At 38.7% G+C, this 17,635-nt stretch overlaps 1 protein-coding gene across 2 annotated transcripts in view; it reads right to left on the bottom strand.

The window, feature by feature from the left end:
- Appl1 (adaptor protein, phosphotyrosine interacting with PH domain and leucine zipper 1) overlaps positions 1–1,901 on the bottom strand; it is a 50,503-nt gene extending 48,602 nt beyond the window's left edge. For both annotated transcript variants that reach the window (XM_027921561.2, XM_071618855.1), the window contains exon 1: positions 1,732–1,901. In XM_027921561.2, the coding sequence (XP_027777362.1) occupies positions 1,732–1,785 (54 nt within the window). In that variant the 5' untranslated portion in view covers positions 1,786–1,901. The remainder of the gene's footprint in view (positions 1–1,731) is intronic.
- Positions 1,902–17,635: the final 15,734 nt, after the last annotated feature.

Here is a 17,635-nt window from a genome sequence, read left to right as displayed (position 1 = left end):
AACTGAATATCAACATGACTATTTCATTAAAATTCAATATAAAACTGATACTAACATGAAGCATGCTTATAAAAAAACAAACTAATTCTCAAATTGTAAACTAATTGTGTGAAAAGTTGAAAATTATCTTTGCCTCTAGTCATGGCTAGGGCACTGTGCAAACCATACTAAGCTGTTTATAGACTTTAAGGGCTGTAAAAAATCATATAGGCCAGGTAAAGGAAGAAAGGCAACTTGTTGAGTCTTATATAATAAAAAGTAAAATGACAAAGAGCACCTGACCCATGCAACCCACAAAATTGTTGCAAATTATCTGAAACAAATATAGCTTATAACTTTATACTGAGGAACTAATTAAGAAAAATTTGATCAGAGGCAGGCATAGTGGCCTAGGCCTATAATCCCAGCAGCTCTGAGACTGAGACAGGAGAGTCATGAGTTCAAAGATAGCCTCAGCAAAAGAGAGGCAGTGAAACCCTGTCTCTAAGTAAAATACAAAATAGGGCTGGGGATGTGGCTCAGAGTTCAATCCCGGGTATCCCCGCTCCCCCCGCCCCGCCCCCCGCCAAAAAAAAAGGCTACACTGGCAGTCAAGATAAAGCAAAATGTGGGTTTCTCTTTGTCATTATAGGCTGATAGGAGTACATTACCAGCAATAAACTGACCTGTGAAGATAACTTTCAGAAAGAAAAAGAACAAATCAATTCTACAATCAGAGTCCAATTTCAACTTGGCAATTGACACTGACACAAAATCCATAGCCCTTTCCTCCTTTTCGTTTCTTTTTCTTGGGGGGAGGGCGGGCACAGCAAACTGAAAGTACAAGACATATGTGTTATCTTATTTCTAAGTCAGTATTTCAGAATTTTTTCATTCTAAGTGAACAGCAACACCCTCTCAAATCTTATTGTGTAAAAATGCCAGGCATGCGGTGAAGTTTCTCCATGCAACTTAGAACTGCTTCCAACACCATTTTTAATATAGACGATTTTATTGTTGAGTGTGTTTATATATATAAAATATTACATTTTCCAAAATCATATTAAGCTTAAGCAATCACTAGAGCATCATCCCCAAAGTACAAAACACAGAACACAAGGCTTTTATTTTGATGAGTTTATCAGGGCCAAGTCCGCAGCAAGCGGCGCAGCAGTCCTGGAAGGCGCCGTCCATCACAAGCTGTGCATAGCTCAGTGACAGCGGCCAGTTACCGCCGCTACACCCGCACACAAGGCGGGGAGTTCGCAAGCAGGCTTGAGCACCCATAACTGGCTTCGCCGATGGCTCTCCACACACAGCCTCTCACACCTCCAGAAGAAAAACTAGCCATTTCCTTCCCCAGCATACCGAGCCTCCAAAATCCATTAACAAGACTACCGGGATTCTCCCCTTCTTTGCATTTTCTCCAGATTGGGGATTTATCACCTCACACCATCGCGGTAAAAACAGCATCTTCCGTCAAATAAACAGGAGACTGGGCGCGTACGTGACCGCCAGCCCCACGAGAGGCGGCGGCTCGATCTCCACCCGGGGCCCTCGGCCCAGCCACACGGGCCTATGCCGGCCTCAGGCTGCGCACAAGGCCTCCGCGGCCGGGCGGGGAGGGGGGGGTACACCTGGGCGGCGGCGGCGCCCACCTGGGCCGGGGCGGGCACTTGAGGCGGCAGCGCCAGGCCTGCGGTGGCCCGCCCGGCTTTCCCACATCGCCCGGGGCCGTCGCCCGCGCCTCACCTGCGGGCTATCCTCCAACGTCTCCTCGATGGGCAGCTTGTCGATCCCCGGCATGGTGGCGAAGGGAGGGCGGCGGCAGAAGACGCGGCGGCCGCCCACAGATTAGCGCGCCTGCCCGCCCTATTCTAGGCGCAGCCGCTGACACCGCCCGTGTAGCTCCAGCCCGGCGCCCAGGGGCCGCGCGGGAAATCCCGCCCCTCGGCCTCCCTGTCCCGCCTTCCAGGGCGCCCATTGGCTCGTGACGATGCCCGTCAGCACTGCGGGGCTGGCTGAAAGATTCCTTCGCGGCGCGGGGCGCTTCAGCTATAGCTGGCGGCAGAGGCAGCGCTGTCAGCCAGGGATTGGAGGCGGCGTTACGTAGATAAAAATGGTAGGGGAACGTCTCCACACCACTTCCCACCGCGGGTAACCAGTCTCCTGTGAGGACGGCTTTGGGAAATTTGAGACAGTGTTTCTTCTGCATCTTATTTCGTAAGGAACCTTGGAAAAAAAAACCCACTGCTGGCGCCTAAGTTTCATCAAATTATAACCTTCCAGGCCCAGCCCCAAGATGTCCGTGAAATCTGAAGTTGTGTCATTCACAGGGCTTTCTGGTAAATTTGTCGGCAGTAAGCTCAAAATTATTTTCCTGGACACTTGGATATCTGTATACCCTGTTTAAAACACGTGACTTTGTTGTCAGTTCTTGAGTTCCTAGAGGCCTAGAAGCCTGACCCATTGAAATTCCGACTTCCATATTTTTTTACATCACAAAGGAAAACATCTTTTTAAAAATCAGGATACACTTGGTTAACTGTGTTGGCAACTGACTAGCGTTTCTGTTCAAAACTTTTGGAAGAGGTTTTAAACAGCTTCTTCAGTCTCTAATTTTACAGTCAAGTGAAGCCTAAATAAAATGAAGATTTAACCAGCTGAGGGGTAGGTAGAACGCTGGCTTTCCTCCTCTTTCTTGGTCCATCTTCTCCAAACTTATATTGCCTCATTTATTTCTCTATCGAATTGTAAGAAGCTTTCGTCAGCAGAGAGAGAAAATGTCAAAATAACGAGTTTACCAAAAATCTAGCCATTAAAACCACCAATCTATTCGATTTTCATTCAGAAAGTATAAGATGGTAAGTGAAGATCACTGGTTCTACAGATATATTAGAACAAATCCAGAAACTGTGGCTCAAATCCAAATATGGAATTACATATTTTAAACTAAAAGATTTTTCCATGATGGCTTGAAAGAAAACATAATTATGTTTTAAAATTTTATCCGGTAAATTTTTATTACAGTTTCACAAATTATCTTTAGTGTTATGTCTTTCAATGAGAACTCTTCCCTTAGATCTTTTACCAACTAGTCATTCTTTTGAAGATATCTTTAGTTTTTGATAAAGGTGATTTCAAGTCAATTCTTAAATTAGGTTAAGGGCTCCCAGTTGTGTTATGGATTTTTAATTCTTGGTATTTCTTTTCTGTTCTGCCAACAAAAGCGCCATGCACCCTGACTCCAAAGAAGGAAGACCTGCAAGGTGAGTGACTTTGGTTGAACTGTGATTTAGATTTTAAGAAGGGTGGTGACATCTGATAATAATCAGGAGTAAGAGGCAATTAAAAAACAAAGTATAAGGACTGGGGTTGTGGGTCAGTGGTAATTTTATATATAAAACTTTATATGAAAGAAGAGTAATTATGTGGTGTGATCAAATTAAATAGTTTCCATCATTGTATGTTATGGGCATTTAAACAATGTTTCTATAAAGTATTCTTAAGAGGCTATTATGTTATCAGAGAAGGGCATGGAATTCTTGACAGGGTCAGCTTGTTAAAAAACAAACAAGAACAGGTTAACTTTCAATTAGGTAGAGAGCTGGTTTAGTCAAATTATAAATATAAGGACTGGGATTGTGGCTCAGTAGTAGAGCGCTTGTTTAGCACATGCACGGCACTGAGTTTGATTCTCAGCACCACATAAAATAAATAAAGTTATTTTTAAAAATTATAAACCTAGAAAGAAGCTTCTTCTATTTGAATCCTTTAGCTTTATACCACTGTATACCATGCTTATCCAAAAATAAAATTGTATTTCCTATTTTAAAGCATCTTTAAAGCTGTAGAATTTGCAGTCTCCTTTGATAACCTGTTTCAGTTTAATCAGCCTAAGTTTTGTACAGTTGACCAAACTCAGTTCATTTTAAGCCCATTTCCTTTTATATAGGAAATGAGGCTTGTTTAGAGAATGCCTCAGGGGTAACTGGAGACTGGTGTGTGGGTAGCATAGTAAAAACTTTGGGCAGCTGGTTAATTTTATGGATGGCAAGTCAGGATTAAACAACATCCACCAAAGAATTCTTTGAGATGTTTCACACATATAATTCATTGAGACAGTGCACACATGTAATTTACAACAAAAGAATATTCAATCTTATAAATAGATTTGTTAATTATTAGTCTCCTAAAATTTATTTGGTCTTCTTAGAACTAGATTTTTACTTGATATTTCTTGAAGTTCTTGTCTATGATCTATAATAGAAAAGAATCCAACAACCCAAATGACAGTGATGGTTTACTTTTCAAAATTATCCCCTAGATCCTCTAATCTTAGGCACATATAGAAATCATCTGGGCATGGTGGAGGTTGCAGGGAAATGTTAAAAGACAGATTCCCTGAGCTCTGCTGGAAATTCTTTTTTTTAAATTTTTTTTTTTTTTTTTTTTTTTTTTTAGTTATAGGCGAATATAATGTCTTTATTTTATTTTATGTGGTGCTGAGAATCAAACCCAGTGGTGAGGCAAGCGCTCTACCTCTGAGCCACAACTCCAGCCCTGGAAATTCTTTTGTAATAAGTCAGAGGTGGAGCTGGACATCTCTCCAGATGAGTCTGATGCAAGCAGTCCTCAAACCACATGTTGAAATTTTTATCAAAGATGCTAGGCAAGCGCTCTACCTCTGAGCCACAACTCCAGCCCTGGAAATTCTTTTGTAATAAGTCAGAGGTGGAGCTGGACATCTCTCCAGATGAGTCTGATGCAAGCAGTCCTCAAACTACATGTTGAAATTTTTATCAAAGATGGAGAAAGACCGCTGGGAGGCAGCAGGATTGCAAGTTCATAACCAACCTCAGCAACTTTGCGAGGCTGTAGGTAACTTAGCGAGACCCTGTCTCAAAATAGGATATACAGGCTGGGGATGTGGCTCAGTAGTTAAGCATCCCTGGTACCAAAAAAGAAAAAGCGAAAAAAAAAAAAAAAGAAAGATGGAGAATGCCCATTTCACTTCCCCCCCCAAAAAAAAAAACCTTATATTTAAGAGAATTTAAGAAATCAGAGCTAGGGGTGAGGCTCAGTGGTAGAGCACTTGCTTAACGTGTGCAAGGCCTTGGGTTGGATCCCCAGCACCACTACCACTGCCCCCCCCATCCCAAGAAAATGGTCAAGTAAATGTTTAGAAAAAGAATCCTAAATTCCAGCTTAGGATGGCACAATTTCCAGAATCATGTAGAGAGCCTGGAAATCACCTACTCAAAATTTCCTCTGAAATATTTCATCAATCTGAAATTCTGGGGAATTCATGCTACCTTTAAAGAGTATAATGTACAATGTGAGTACTTCTGAATGTTGCTTGATAGATCACTCTTTAATGGAACATACTTTAACAGCTAATTCAGTTGTTTTCTTTTTAATATCCAGCTGTAATGAACCAAATTCAAGAAATGGGTATATTAATTTTTAATTTTGGAACTTGAATAATTCCATCTATCTTAAAATATTAGACTAGTGATAGCAACTGGAAAACCTTGAGCAATTGGAAAGCAGAAGAAAAAGTCTTGAGTGGGTTGCAAAAAGAGGTGATAGGGCAGCAAGAATCAACTGGTTATTCCTTAGCAATTGCAAGGCAAATTCTGTAGCTTCTACTTTCTTGAGTGTAAAAAGAATAAAACCAACTGGATGTGGTGATATATGCCTGCAATCCCAGTAACTTTGGAGGCAAGAAGATTGAAGTTTGAGGCCAGCTTCAGCAACTTAAACCCTTTTTCAAAATAAAAAAATAAAAAGAGCCAGGATTTTAACTCTATGACTGAGATCAATCCCCTATACCAAAAAATAAAGAAATAAATAAAGGAATGTTTTCTAAATAAGATCATGTTTATTATCTTATAGAATTCAGATGCTGTTTTTTTAAAAATATATATTTTTTTAGTTGTAGAGGGACACACAATATCTTTGTTTATTAATTTATTTTTTATTTGGTGCTGAGGATCGAACCAGTGCTTCACATATGCTAGGCAAACACGCTGCCACAGAGCTATAGTCCCAGCCCCCAGATGCTGTTTTACATAATATTATCATTACCCACATTAATGTTTTATCACTTTGATTTAGGGACTTTGTGTAGCAAAACCCAAAACTTAAAAATAAGCAAATAATCTATTAGAGTCTGTTTTCTGTTGCTAAAAATTAGTACTATAGACTAATTTGTAAAAAAATGAAAATAAAAAAATAAAGGTTTACTTGACTTATGGTTCTGAAAACTGGGAAATTCAACATTGGTAGCCACATTTGATGAGGTCCTTTTTGTTGGTAGCAACTCTCCAGCAAAATTCCAAGGTGGCACAAAACTCATGGTGAGACAGAACATCTTAGCTCATGTCTCTCTCTCTCCTTTGTCTTATAAAGCAGTAAGTAGTTCCTTTGTGTATGTGGGGGAAGCGGTGGTGCTGAGGATTGACCCTGTGGCTGCTATACCACTGAGCTACATTGCTGACCCTATTTGAGTATTTGTTTATTTAAATTTTTTTGAGCAGAGTCTCACAAAGTTACTAAAGCTAGCCGCAAACTTGTGATCCACCTGCCTCAGCCTTCTAAATTGCTGGGATTATAGCTCTGTACCAAAATGGTGGAATTTCTACTCTCATAATATTGTACCATGGGGTTTAAATTTCAACATAAGTTTGGATGGGAACATTCAAACCATACCAGATGTATTTTGATATTATAGAAAAAAAGTATACCAACACAATTGCCCAAACAGCAAAGACTATTACCACATTGACATATTTGGAGTTTTGTTGTTTTGTTTTGTGTGTTTGTATAGGGAGGAGGTGTAGAAGTGCCTTAAGGTTAAAAGATAAATGGCATTTATTATACTGCTGCCACCACAGGAATTCTGTAAACAGACAAGTTAGAGTAAAGAGGTTGCTATTGGAGAAGTCAGAATGTCTCATGACTATTTAATGTTTGAAAACATTTTAGGCAGGGTATGGTGGCCAATGCCTGTAATCTCAGAGACTCCAGAAGCTGAGGCAGAAAATCAAAAGTTCAAAGCCAGACTCAGCAACTTAGTGAGACCTTGTCTCAAAAAAATAAATAAATAAAAAGGGCTGGTGATGTAGCTCAGAGGCAAAGCACCCCATAGTTAAATCCCAAGTATCAAAAAAGCAAACATTTTAATTTTTACAGAACCACAGAAGACAATTAAAAAAAACAAAAACTAACAATTAATTAAACCAGTAGTATTTATCTCATGGCTAATGCAATCTGAGTTAAACAGCATATCCATCTACAAACACTAGATGGCACTATTAATTTAGTTTGGGGATTCAGACTGCCTCAGGAAATGACTGCTTCCTTCCATATTTACTAAATAATGAGCAAAATGTTAAAAATCCCTGTCCTTGTACAGCTACTGTTTAGTAGATATGGTAAGAAGAAAAACAAACTTAAGTAATTATTAGAAATGTGATATGGAAATAGAACAGGAAAATAGGAGTAGTGGACAGTTAATTTAAAGTTAACACTTTAAGTAGGTTCTTCAGGTTGGGTTCACTGAGAAGGTGACATTCAAACAAAAACATGAAGGATGCCAAGCATGGTAGCTCATGCCTGTAATCCCAGCAACTTGGGAGGTTGAGGCAGGAGGATTGCAAGTTTGAGGCTAGCCTCAGCAACTGAATGAGACCCTGTTTCAAAATAAAGGAATAGAAAGGGCTGGAAATGTAGCTCAGTGGTAGAGAGCCCCGGGTTCCAATCCCTAGTACAATAATATAAATTAAAGAAAAAAAGAACTTGAAGGAGTCACAGGAATGAGCCATGGGAACATCTGAGGATAGAGCATTGAAGTAAGAGGAACCATTTAGAACAGAGGCCCAAAGCCTTAAGGCAGGAGTGGCCTAACCTAGCCTGATTCAGGAATTACATAGAGACTAGAGTATTGGGAGAAGAGCCTCCAGGAAGACACCCAAAGAAAGCTGGAGGGAAAGGAGGCCTAATCATGTAAAGCTTTGCAGCCTACTTTGATAAAAAAAACTTTGGCTTTGACACTGATTTGGTCGAAATCAGGTCACCTTTAACAGAGATTGTGATTTGAAACAAATGTTGTGGAAGCTGAATGAATTAGTGATATAAGATATTATAATTTACAGGCAAGTTGGCATTATCTTAAGTAAACTTGGCAGTTTATGAGATACATTGATTTAAAGGAATCATTTACAACAGTTATGTAACCAAATCACATTCAATAAAAAGGACCAAAAACAGTGTCTTAGGAACAGAAGAAAGGGCTGGGGATGTGGCTCAAGCGGTAGCATGTTCGCCTCGCATGCGTGCGGCCCGGGTTCAATCCTCAGCACCACATACAGAGATGTTGTGTCCGCCGAAAACTAAAAAATAAATATTAAAAAAAAAAATTCTTTCTAAAAAAAAAAAAAACAGAAGAAAGACAATGATTTAATCTAAAAATGAGTATATAGTTTTTCCTCTTCCTGAATAATTCAGTGCTAAAATCATTAGGTAGGGTCAAGTAAATTAGAAGTCTGTGCAGGATGAGGAAGCCATTGGGGCCAGAACAGGGCATTGGAGTCCAACCAGGGTAAGGAGGGGTAGTGTGTGTTGTCAGAACACTAGAAGGGTTCCAGGAGCCATGATGCATACCTATAATCCCAGTGGCATGAAAGGTTGAGGCAGGAGGATCACAAATTCAAGGCTAGCCTTAGCAACTTAGACTCTAAGCAACTTAATGAGACCCTACCTCAAAATAAAATATAAATGGGGCTGGAAATATAGCTAAGGGCTGGAGTTTTGGCTCAGTGGTAGAGCGCTCTCCTAGCATGCATGAGGCACTGGGTTGGATCCTCAGCACCACATAAATGTAAAATAAAGATATTGTGTCCACTTAAAACTAAAAAATAGCTATATTTCTTTTTTTAATATTTAAGTGGTAAAGTGACCCTGGGTTCAATCTCTAGGACCAAAAGAAAAAGAATCCTCCCCCCCAAAAAACAAACAAACAAAAAAACTAGAAGAGCAAAGAGGGCATTTTGGTGGAGAGGCAGCCCGGGGCAGGATACTGGCACAAAAGTGGGCAAGGAGAGTATCTACATAAGAGAGCAGTTTTAGAACCCATGCAGGATGAATTGGGCTTTTATGTAGGATGGGAGCCTGGTATAAGATTTCAGAACCCAAAGTATGAAAGGAGAATCAGGAAAAGAAGGCAGATTGCACCTCAGAATGAGGTAAACAGGGCATCTATGTAGAGAGTGTCTGGGTCTGGGGTCCAAGCAGAGAGAAAAGGGCTTTTGTGCATAAAGTATAACCTAGTATTGGGACAGGGTATTTAGTGCTAAAGTGGGTAAGAAAGGCTTCCATGAAGTAGGACAGCTCAGGTGGAGGTGTTAGAAACTCAAGTGAGGGAAGAAGGCATCTCTGTAGGTAGTGGCAATGGAAATTTGGTTACATGTGTAGGGTATATTAAATTAAAAATTATTTTGAAACGTGGGGTGGTATGCCTGTAATCCCAATGGCTTAGGAGGCTGAGGTAGGAGGATCACAAGTTCAAAGCCAGTCTCAATAATTTAGCGAGACCCTAAGCAACTCAGTGAGGCCCTGTCTCTAAATAAAATATAAAAAGGTCTAGGGACGTGGCTCAGTAGTTAAGCACCCTGGGTTCAATCCCTGGTGCCAAAATAAACAAACGTGTGTGTGTGTGTATGTGTATGTGTGTGTATACACACATACACACACACACACATATATAAACACATTTATATATATTTTTTTCTTTTTTAGGATAATAGATGCAGGTTTCTGTCAGAGAACAGAATTACATATATGTAAGGGGAGAAAGCATGAGCCCTATGTTGCTGGGATTGGAATTAGAGGTATCTATGTGAATTTGTAGATTTCAATAAAGAATAAAATTCTTTAATATTATTCAATATAAGAATAAATATATTGGGGCTGGGTTGTGGCTCAGCGGTAGCATGCTCACCTAGCACATGCGAGGCCCTGGGTTCGATTCTCAGCACCACATAAAAATAAGTAAACAGAATAAAGGTATTGTGTCCAACTACAACTAAAAAATAAATATTAAAAAAAATGAATGAATGTAGTTGAAAATGTGTATATGTATCATATTTGTTTCCTGACTCTTCCATTGAGAGGGTCTGGGAATAGAAATGACCCAACAGCAATAATCTCATATATAGCCCAGATCTTTGCTCTAAACCCCATTCTCCATTAAAAATAACTAGGACTTGTTGAAGAAGTGGCTGACCCTAGGACATAAAACAAATACAGAATAAGATCTTTCTGGGATGTCTTGTAATGCCAAAAAGTACAAAGTGCTCAAAATGATATGGCAATGGACATAAAAGTAAGCATGAAGAGCCAGGTATGGTGGTGCATAGCCAGGCATGATGGCACATGCCTGTAATCCCAATGACTTGGGAGGCTGAGGCAAGAGGATTGCAAGTTCAAAGTCAACTTCAGCAAATTAGTGAGACCTTGTCTCAAAATAAAAAATACAAAGGGCTGGGGTTGTAGCTCAGCAGATAAAAGCCCCTGGGTTCAATCCTAGTACAAACAAACAAACAAACAAAAGTATGAAGTATGAAGAAGTTTTCCCATAGGCAAAATTGGGAAATTTGAACAAAACAAAAAATAAAATCAGTTTATAACTCATTAAATAAAGTAGGAATCTATGAGTCCATAATGATGTAAATAGAAAGTTTGGTGAGAAACAAAATATTCACATGAGTTTAAAATATCTCCCCCACGAAATTCTATATTATAAAGAGGGAAAGTATAACTTTACAATAGAGAAGGCTATCAGACACCATCTTAATCAAATGCTCCAAATTGAACATCTCAGTAATGGGACAAATTGGAATGATGTGCTGCCTGATAACACAGCATCACTTATGTGACCTGCCTACCAAAGATGTCCAACTTAACATCATCATAAGGAAACATCAAATGACCTTAAATGAAGGAAATTCTACTGAATGACTATAATCTTCAAAGTGTTGAGGTCATGAAGGTCCAAGAAATACTGAGATCTGTTGTGATTAAATAAGACTAAAAAGACACAATTGAAGGGAATACATCATTCCAAACTGAATTTGATTGCTATAAAGGATATTATTTGTGAATTATAATTGGTGAAACTTGAATGGAGTTTGATGATTAGATGGCGGTAATGAGTAAATGTTAATTTCCTCCTTTTGATTTCATTGTGATTATGTTGGTGGGAGGGAATGCTGGGGAGTGATAGTGGCTAAATTATATTGTTATATTATGTGCCTGTACAAATATGTAACAACAAATCCCATTATTATGTATAACTATGATGCACCAATAAAAAATGTGAGGAAAAAAACCAAATAACACAATTAAAAACGGGCAAATGAATTAAACAGACAAATATATGAAAACATGTTCAACATCATTAGCAGTTAGGGAAATGAAAATTGAAATTACACTGAGATTTCATCTCACACCAGTGAGAAGGACATTCATCAAGAATACAAACAATAATAAATGCTGGAGAAGATGTGGAGAAAAAGGAGTACTTTTACACTGTTCATGGGATTGTAAATGAGTACAGCCACTTTAGAAATCAGTATGGAGGTTTCAAAAGACTAGGCATTGGGCTGGGGTTGTGGCTCAGCGGTAGAGCGCTCACCTAGCACATTCGAGGTCCTGGGTTCGATCCTCAACACCACATAAAAATAAATAAACAAAATAAAGGTATTGTGTACAACTGAAAAAAAAAAAAAAAACTAGGCATAGAGACACCATTTGACCCAGCTATACCATTCCTAAGTATTTATCCTAAAGAATTAAAGCCATCATCCTATTCACAGTAATCAAACCATGGAGCCAGCTGAGGTGTCCATCAACAAATGAATGGATAAAGAAAATGTGGTATATGTATCCAATGAAGTTTTATTCAGCCATAAAGAAAAATGAAATTATGTCATTTTCTGGAAAATGGAAGGAACTAGAGATGATTATGTTAAGCAAAACAAGCCAAACTCAGGAATTCAAGGATCATATGTTTTCTCTTATATGAGGAAGCTAGAGAAGAAAAAGGAAAAGAAAGGTGGGGGGCAGGGATCTCATGAAAATCAACAGGAGATTAGTTGAGGAAAGAGGGTGTGGGAGGCAGAGAGGGAGGAGGGAAGTGTTGGGGAGTGATATCAGTCAAATTATATTGTGTGCATGTATGAATATGAAACAACAAATCCATCATTACACACCAATAAAAAAATGTGGAAAGAAAAAAATAAAAAATGTTTGTTGTGATCAAAGGATTGTTTTTAAGTTGTTTAGAACCATAACATTTATCCCCCAGAAACAATGCTATACATTACTATCAGTTTCTTGGGTTAACTGACAACTCCCACTTAATCTACAGTGATTAGATTAAATGGCACCAGAGTTTAGTCCTGAGCCCCTTGGAGCCCTAAATCCTAAACTCTTTATCTTTGAATATTGAGTCCCTAGAAAATCTGAGTCTAATTTAGCTCAGCTCTGAGTTTTTTTTTTCTCTACAACCAATTTGGGAAAGACATAAGGACAAAGGATATTCTAGGTGGGGTTCATTGGTCAAGATTTTTTAGAATGAAATTATGGTAGCATTCACCAAATAATAATTTCTTCTTCAAAGACATTTTTCCATGGAAAACATTTTGGGGCTGGGATTGTGGCTCAGTGGTAGAGTTCTTGCCTCATACAGGCAGGACCTGGGTTCAATCCTCAGCACCACATAAAAATAAAGGCATTGTGTTGTGTCCATCTACACCTAAAAAATATAATATTAGGGCTGGGGATGTGGCTCAAGCGGTAGCGCGCTCGCCTGGCATGCGTGCGGCCCGGGTTCGATCCTCAGCACCACATACAGACAAAGATGTTGTGTCCGCCAAATACTAAAAAATAAATATTAAAAAATATATATATATATAATATTAAAAAAAATTGGAGACAACTTATGTGCCCATTATCAGGGGTGTAGTTTAATAAATTATATAGTGCCAAGCAGTTACTGAATAAAGAGGCAAAGCTATACTTGCTGACGGGAGTAAGGACATGAGGTACAAAAACTAAATTTTTTGCAGAACAGTGTGTATGTCTGACTGGATGAAAATGTGTGTATGTGTGTTTGCACATCCTCCTATTTATGTCATGACATTTTAAAATGACAGGATGCTAGAGTTTTAGCAAAGTGGTAAAGTGCTTGCCTAGCATGCATGAGGCCTTACATTCAACCCTAGCACTGAAATAAACAAACTAGCAAATAAATAAAACAGGTAGAAGCATTAAACCATCAGTAGTGGTAGTTAATAGATTAAGGATTAAAGATTGGGTAGGAAAAGATTATCCTATTTTACTCTATGTAGTAATGGTATAGAAAGATTTTTTTTTTTCTTTTTTCTTTTTTGGTACTAGGGATTGAACCCAGGGCACTTAACCACTGAGCCACATTCCCAGCCCTTTTATTTTTTATTTTGAGGTAGTCTCGCTAAATTGCTTAGGGCCTTACTAAATTGCTGAAGCTGGCCTCAAATAGCAGTCCTCCTGCCTTAGCTTCCAGAGTTACTGGGATTACAGGCATGCACCATAATGCCTGACTGATTGAAATGATCTTTTTTAAAAAAGAAAAAAAAAAACCCACTGGTACATGCCTGTACTCCTAATGACTCTGAGGCTGAGGCCGGAGGATCACAAATTTGAAACCAGCCTCAGCAATTTAGAGAGATCCTATCTCGAAAAATAAAAAGAGCTGGTGATGTAGCTTACTGACAAAGTGCCCTTAGGTTCAGACCCCTGTATGAATGAATGAATGAATGCATGCATATGTAATTTTGATGATTTTATATCCAGTTTTAAAATAAGAGCCTCATATATGCAAGACATGATAAATAATTTTAACTGATTTGAAAATGAAAAACTGTACTCTTTACTCTTACTTTACTCTGAAACTTTACTCTTTTGAGATTTGAGAAGACTAAAATATTTTATAAATGTTATAAATAAAGTGAACTTGTTCAAGCAACCTTTATTTAACATCTTCTGTATAATAAGTGCTGTGCTGGGTACAAGGAGAGAGAGAACCACATATATAGTCCCTACTCTCCTGAATGTTATAATCATTGAGAAAGGCACTGTGAGACTTTTTTTTTTTATGGTACCAGGGATTGAACCCAGAGGCACTTAACCACTGAGCCATATCTCCAGCCCTTTTTTGTATTTTATTTAGAGACAGGATCTAGAGACAGGGTCTAACTAAATTGCTGAGGCTGGCTTTGAACTCACAATCCTCCTGCTTCAGCCTCCCACGCCACTGGGATACAGATGTGTGCCATCGTGCCCGACTGGTTTCCTGATTTCTTAAGACAAAGCAGTAACAGTCCTTGTCTCCTAAGGCAGTGTGAGAATTCCATGAAATAATCCATGTTGATGCCTGGCCCCCATTGATCCCTCAATGCTGGGGTGCCCCTGCCCCCTAGCCACAGGCTAAAGAGTGATGGTTTGTGGATGGCTGTCTACAGAATACCACTTCCAGTACTGGGTGGGAAAAACTCAAAGCCCTGCTCTGGAACAAGACAGCTTCCCTTGAGAGCAGGCCCTGCCTCTCATGGCTCCTCAGGAAATGTAGCCTTGAGGAGAGTTCTGTTGCAACATCATTTTGAGATGAGATGTAAAGTCTCCTTTGCTGCATTTCCAGTGTTGCAGAAGAGCTTGAGACACTGAGCAAATTTGGCTTCCAGGCTGAAATGAGGTGGATTGGTGTGGTCTCAGCTGAAGAAGTAACCTAGGTATGGGATGCTTGTTTTGTCCCCTGACCCTTTGCCACTGACCATGTTGTATTGGCACCTCCAGGACTCTACACTCATATCCCACTACCCATCTACTTCTTCTTCTCCTTGGATCCACATCTTCACTCTTTCCTTATTCCGGGCCCCTCTATAATGCCTTGGCTGGTGAAATTAGCTGTGATGGAAGCAGATGTGAATTGTTCAACATGACTCAGGATTTTAGAATTTAAGGTCAGATTTTTTAGATTAATATCCCATTTCATGTTTTCTTAATTTTTTTTAGTTATACATAATTTATCTTATTTATTTTTATGTGGTGCTGAGGATCGAACACAGGGCCGCACACATGCTAGGCAAGTGTTCTTACCACTGAGTTACAACCCTAGCCCCTTAATTTTTTGTTATAGAAGGCCATAATTTTTTCTAATTTGTAGATTGCCCTAGAATGATACATATATCATTTACAGAAAACTGAGATTACCCTTTCAACATTAAGGAACAACTATAATAATACTGAACTCATTATATTTAACATACCAATCCTGTTTATAAGTGTCATCTCTTGCTAGTCCCATCCATTCTTCTATGCATTTGTTCACTTGTTCAACAAATATTTATTGAATGTCTGCTTTGGCATGATCCTAGGAAACACTAAAGGTATAGCAGTTAAAAAAAAAACAAAACATTTTTTAAATTTATTTTTTGATGCTGGGCATTGAACCCAGGACCTTGCACACAATAAGCATGCACTTTACCACTGAGTTATACTCCCAGCCCCAATAAACTTTTATATTAGAAATCACTTTTTATATGGTATGTGTATACAATGGAGTATTAATCATAAAGGAGAATGGAATTATGGCACTTACTGGTAAATGAGTAGAACTGAAGGCTATCATGCTAAGTGAAATAAACCAAAGTGAAATAAGCCATAGGTCAAATGTTTTCTCTGATATGCAGAAGCTAGTTCAAAATAAGGGGAGAAAGAGAGAAAGGCAAAAAACGGGGTGGGGTGGGGGGGTGGGGATTCCATCAAAATAGAAGAAAGATGGGTAGGCTAGATAAAGGAGATTGAGGGGGATGGGAAGGGACAGGATATAGGGAGAACAGTAGAGTGAATCTGACCTAACCATATATATCCACAGGATAGTAACAAAACAAAACAACAAGTAAAAGTAAATAGCAAAATTTCAGTAAAAGGACCAGGGGGAGAGAGGAGGACATAACTGGTTACTGAATTAGAGCAAATTATATTCCATACTTTTATAATTATGTCAAAATGATTCCTAATGTTATGTATAACTAAAAATAAACGATAAAGTTTTAAAAACTTAGGGGCTGGGATTGTGGCTCAGTGGTAGAGCACCTGCTTAGCACGTGTGAGGCACTGGGTTTGATTCTCAGCACCACATATAAATAAATGAATAAAATAAAGGTCCATCAACAACTAAAAAAAAAAAACAAATTTAAAACTAAAAAAGAAATCACATTTTAGCATTTAAAAATACTGAAAATCTTAAATCAGTGTAATTTCTATGCAAAAATAAGAAAGGGGATAAGTGTCATTAAAGCTTTGCATATTACTTATTTTTCTTACTGTGCTCATAAACATGAACATAATATTTGTGTGTCTGATGTACAGAAATAACTGCAAAAACACCTAAAACCTTGGATGAATTTCCTGATGTTAATGATTTGGGTCTTGATTGAAATACACAATTGGAAAATAAATTATCAAAATTTGGGTGAATTTTCAAATTAATAAAATAAGACAAAACAAACTTTTCAATTTTCTCTTCATATTTAAAATATGTACTGGCTGGGTTTAGTGGTGCATGTTTGTAATCCTAGCAGCTTGGGAAGCTGAGGCAGAAGGATCACGAGTTCAAAGTAAGCCTCAGCAATTTAGCGGGGCCCTAAGCAACTTAGCAAGACCCTATTTCAAAATAAAATATAAAAAAGGATGTGGCTCAATGGTTAACCACCCCTGAGTTCAATCCCCAGTACCACACACAGTGTACAATCCTATAATCCCAGCTACCCAGGAGGCTGAGACAGGAAGATAGCAAGTTTGAGGCCAACCTGAGCAACTTCCTTTTTTTGGTACTGGGGATTGAACTCAGGGACAGCCAACCACTAAGCCACATCCCTAACCCTATTTTATTTAGAGACGGAGTCTCACTGAGTTGCTTAGTGCCTCACTTTTGCTAAGGCTGGCTTTGAACTTGAGATCCTCCTGCCTCAGCCTCCCAGCCACTGGGATTATAGGCATTCACTATTGTACCCCGCTCAACCTGAGCAACTTAGCAAGACTGTATCTCAAAATAAATAAAAAGGGCTAGGGATATAGCTTTGGTAGAGTATCTCTGAGTTCTATAAATAAACAAGTAAATAAAGTTCAATTATATTATTACTAAATCTCTTACACATCAATATGTCAGACTTTTATTTATCATGTGAAAATAAGTGCAGAGGGCTGGGGTTGTGGCTTAGTGGTAGAGTGCTCACCTAGCATGTGTGGGGCATTGCGTTTGATCCTCAGCACCACATAAAAATAAAGTATTGTGTCCATCTACAACTAAAAAAAATATTTAAAAAATAAGTGATAAAAGATATTAGTGACAAACACAAGATTTTTATAATGTTTTTGTTAATTTGTCAGCACAGTTTGATGTTGATATCATGAGCTCATTGGTGAAGATCTTACAGTGGACATTAACTGGTAAAGTCAATAGAACAGAGAATTTGGAGACAGAAAACGCAAGTCAAAACTATCCTAGTTGCACATTACACTCTAGCCTTAAGTTTGGTTTTCTCAACTA

Source organism: Marmota flaviventris, chromosome 1 (assembly GCF_047511675.1).
Source record: "Marmota flaviventris isolate mMarFla1 chromosome 1, mMarFla1.hap1, whole genome shotgun sequence".
Taxonomy (NCBI): Eukaryota; Metazoa; Chordata; class Mammalia; order Rodentia; family Sciuridae; genus Marmota; species Marmota flaviventris.
This window is presented reverse-complemented; position numbering and strand designations above follow the sequence as displayed.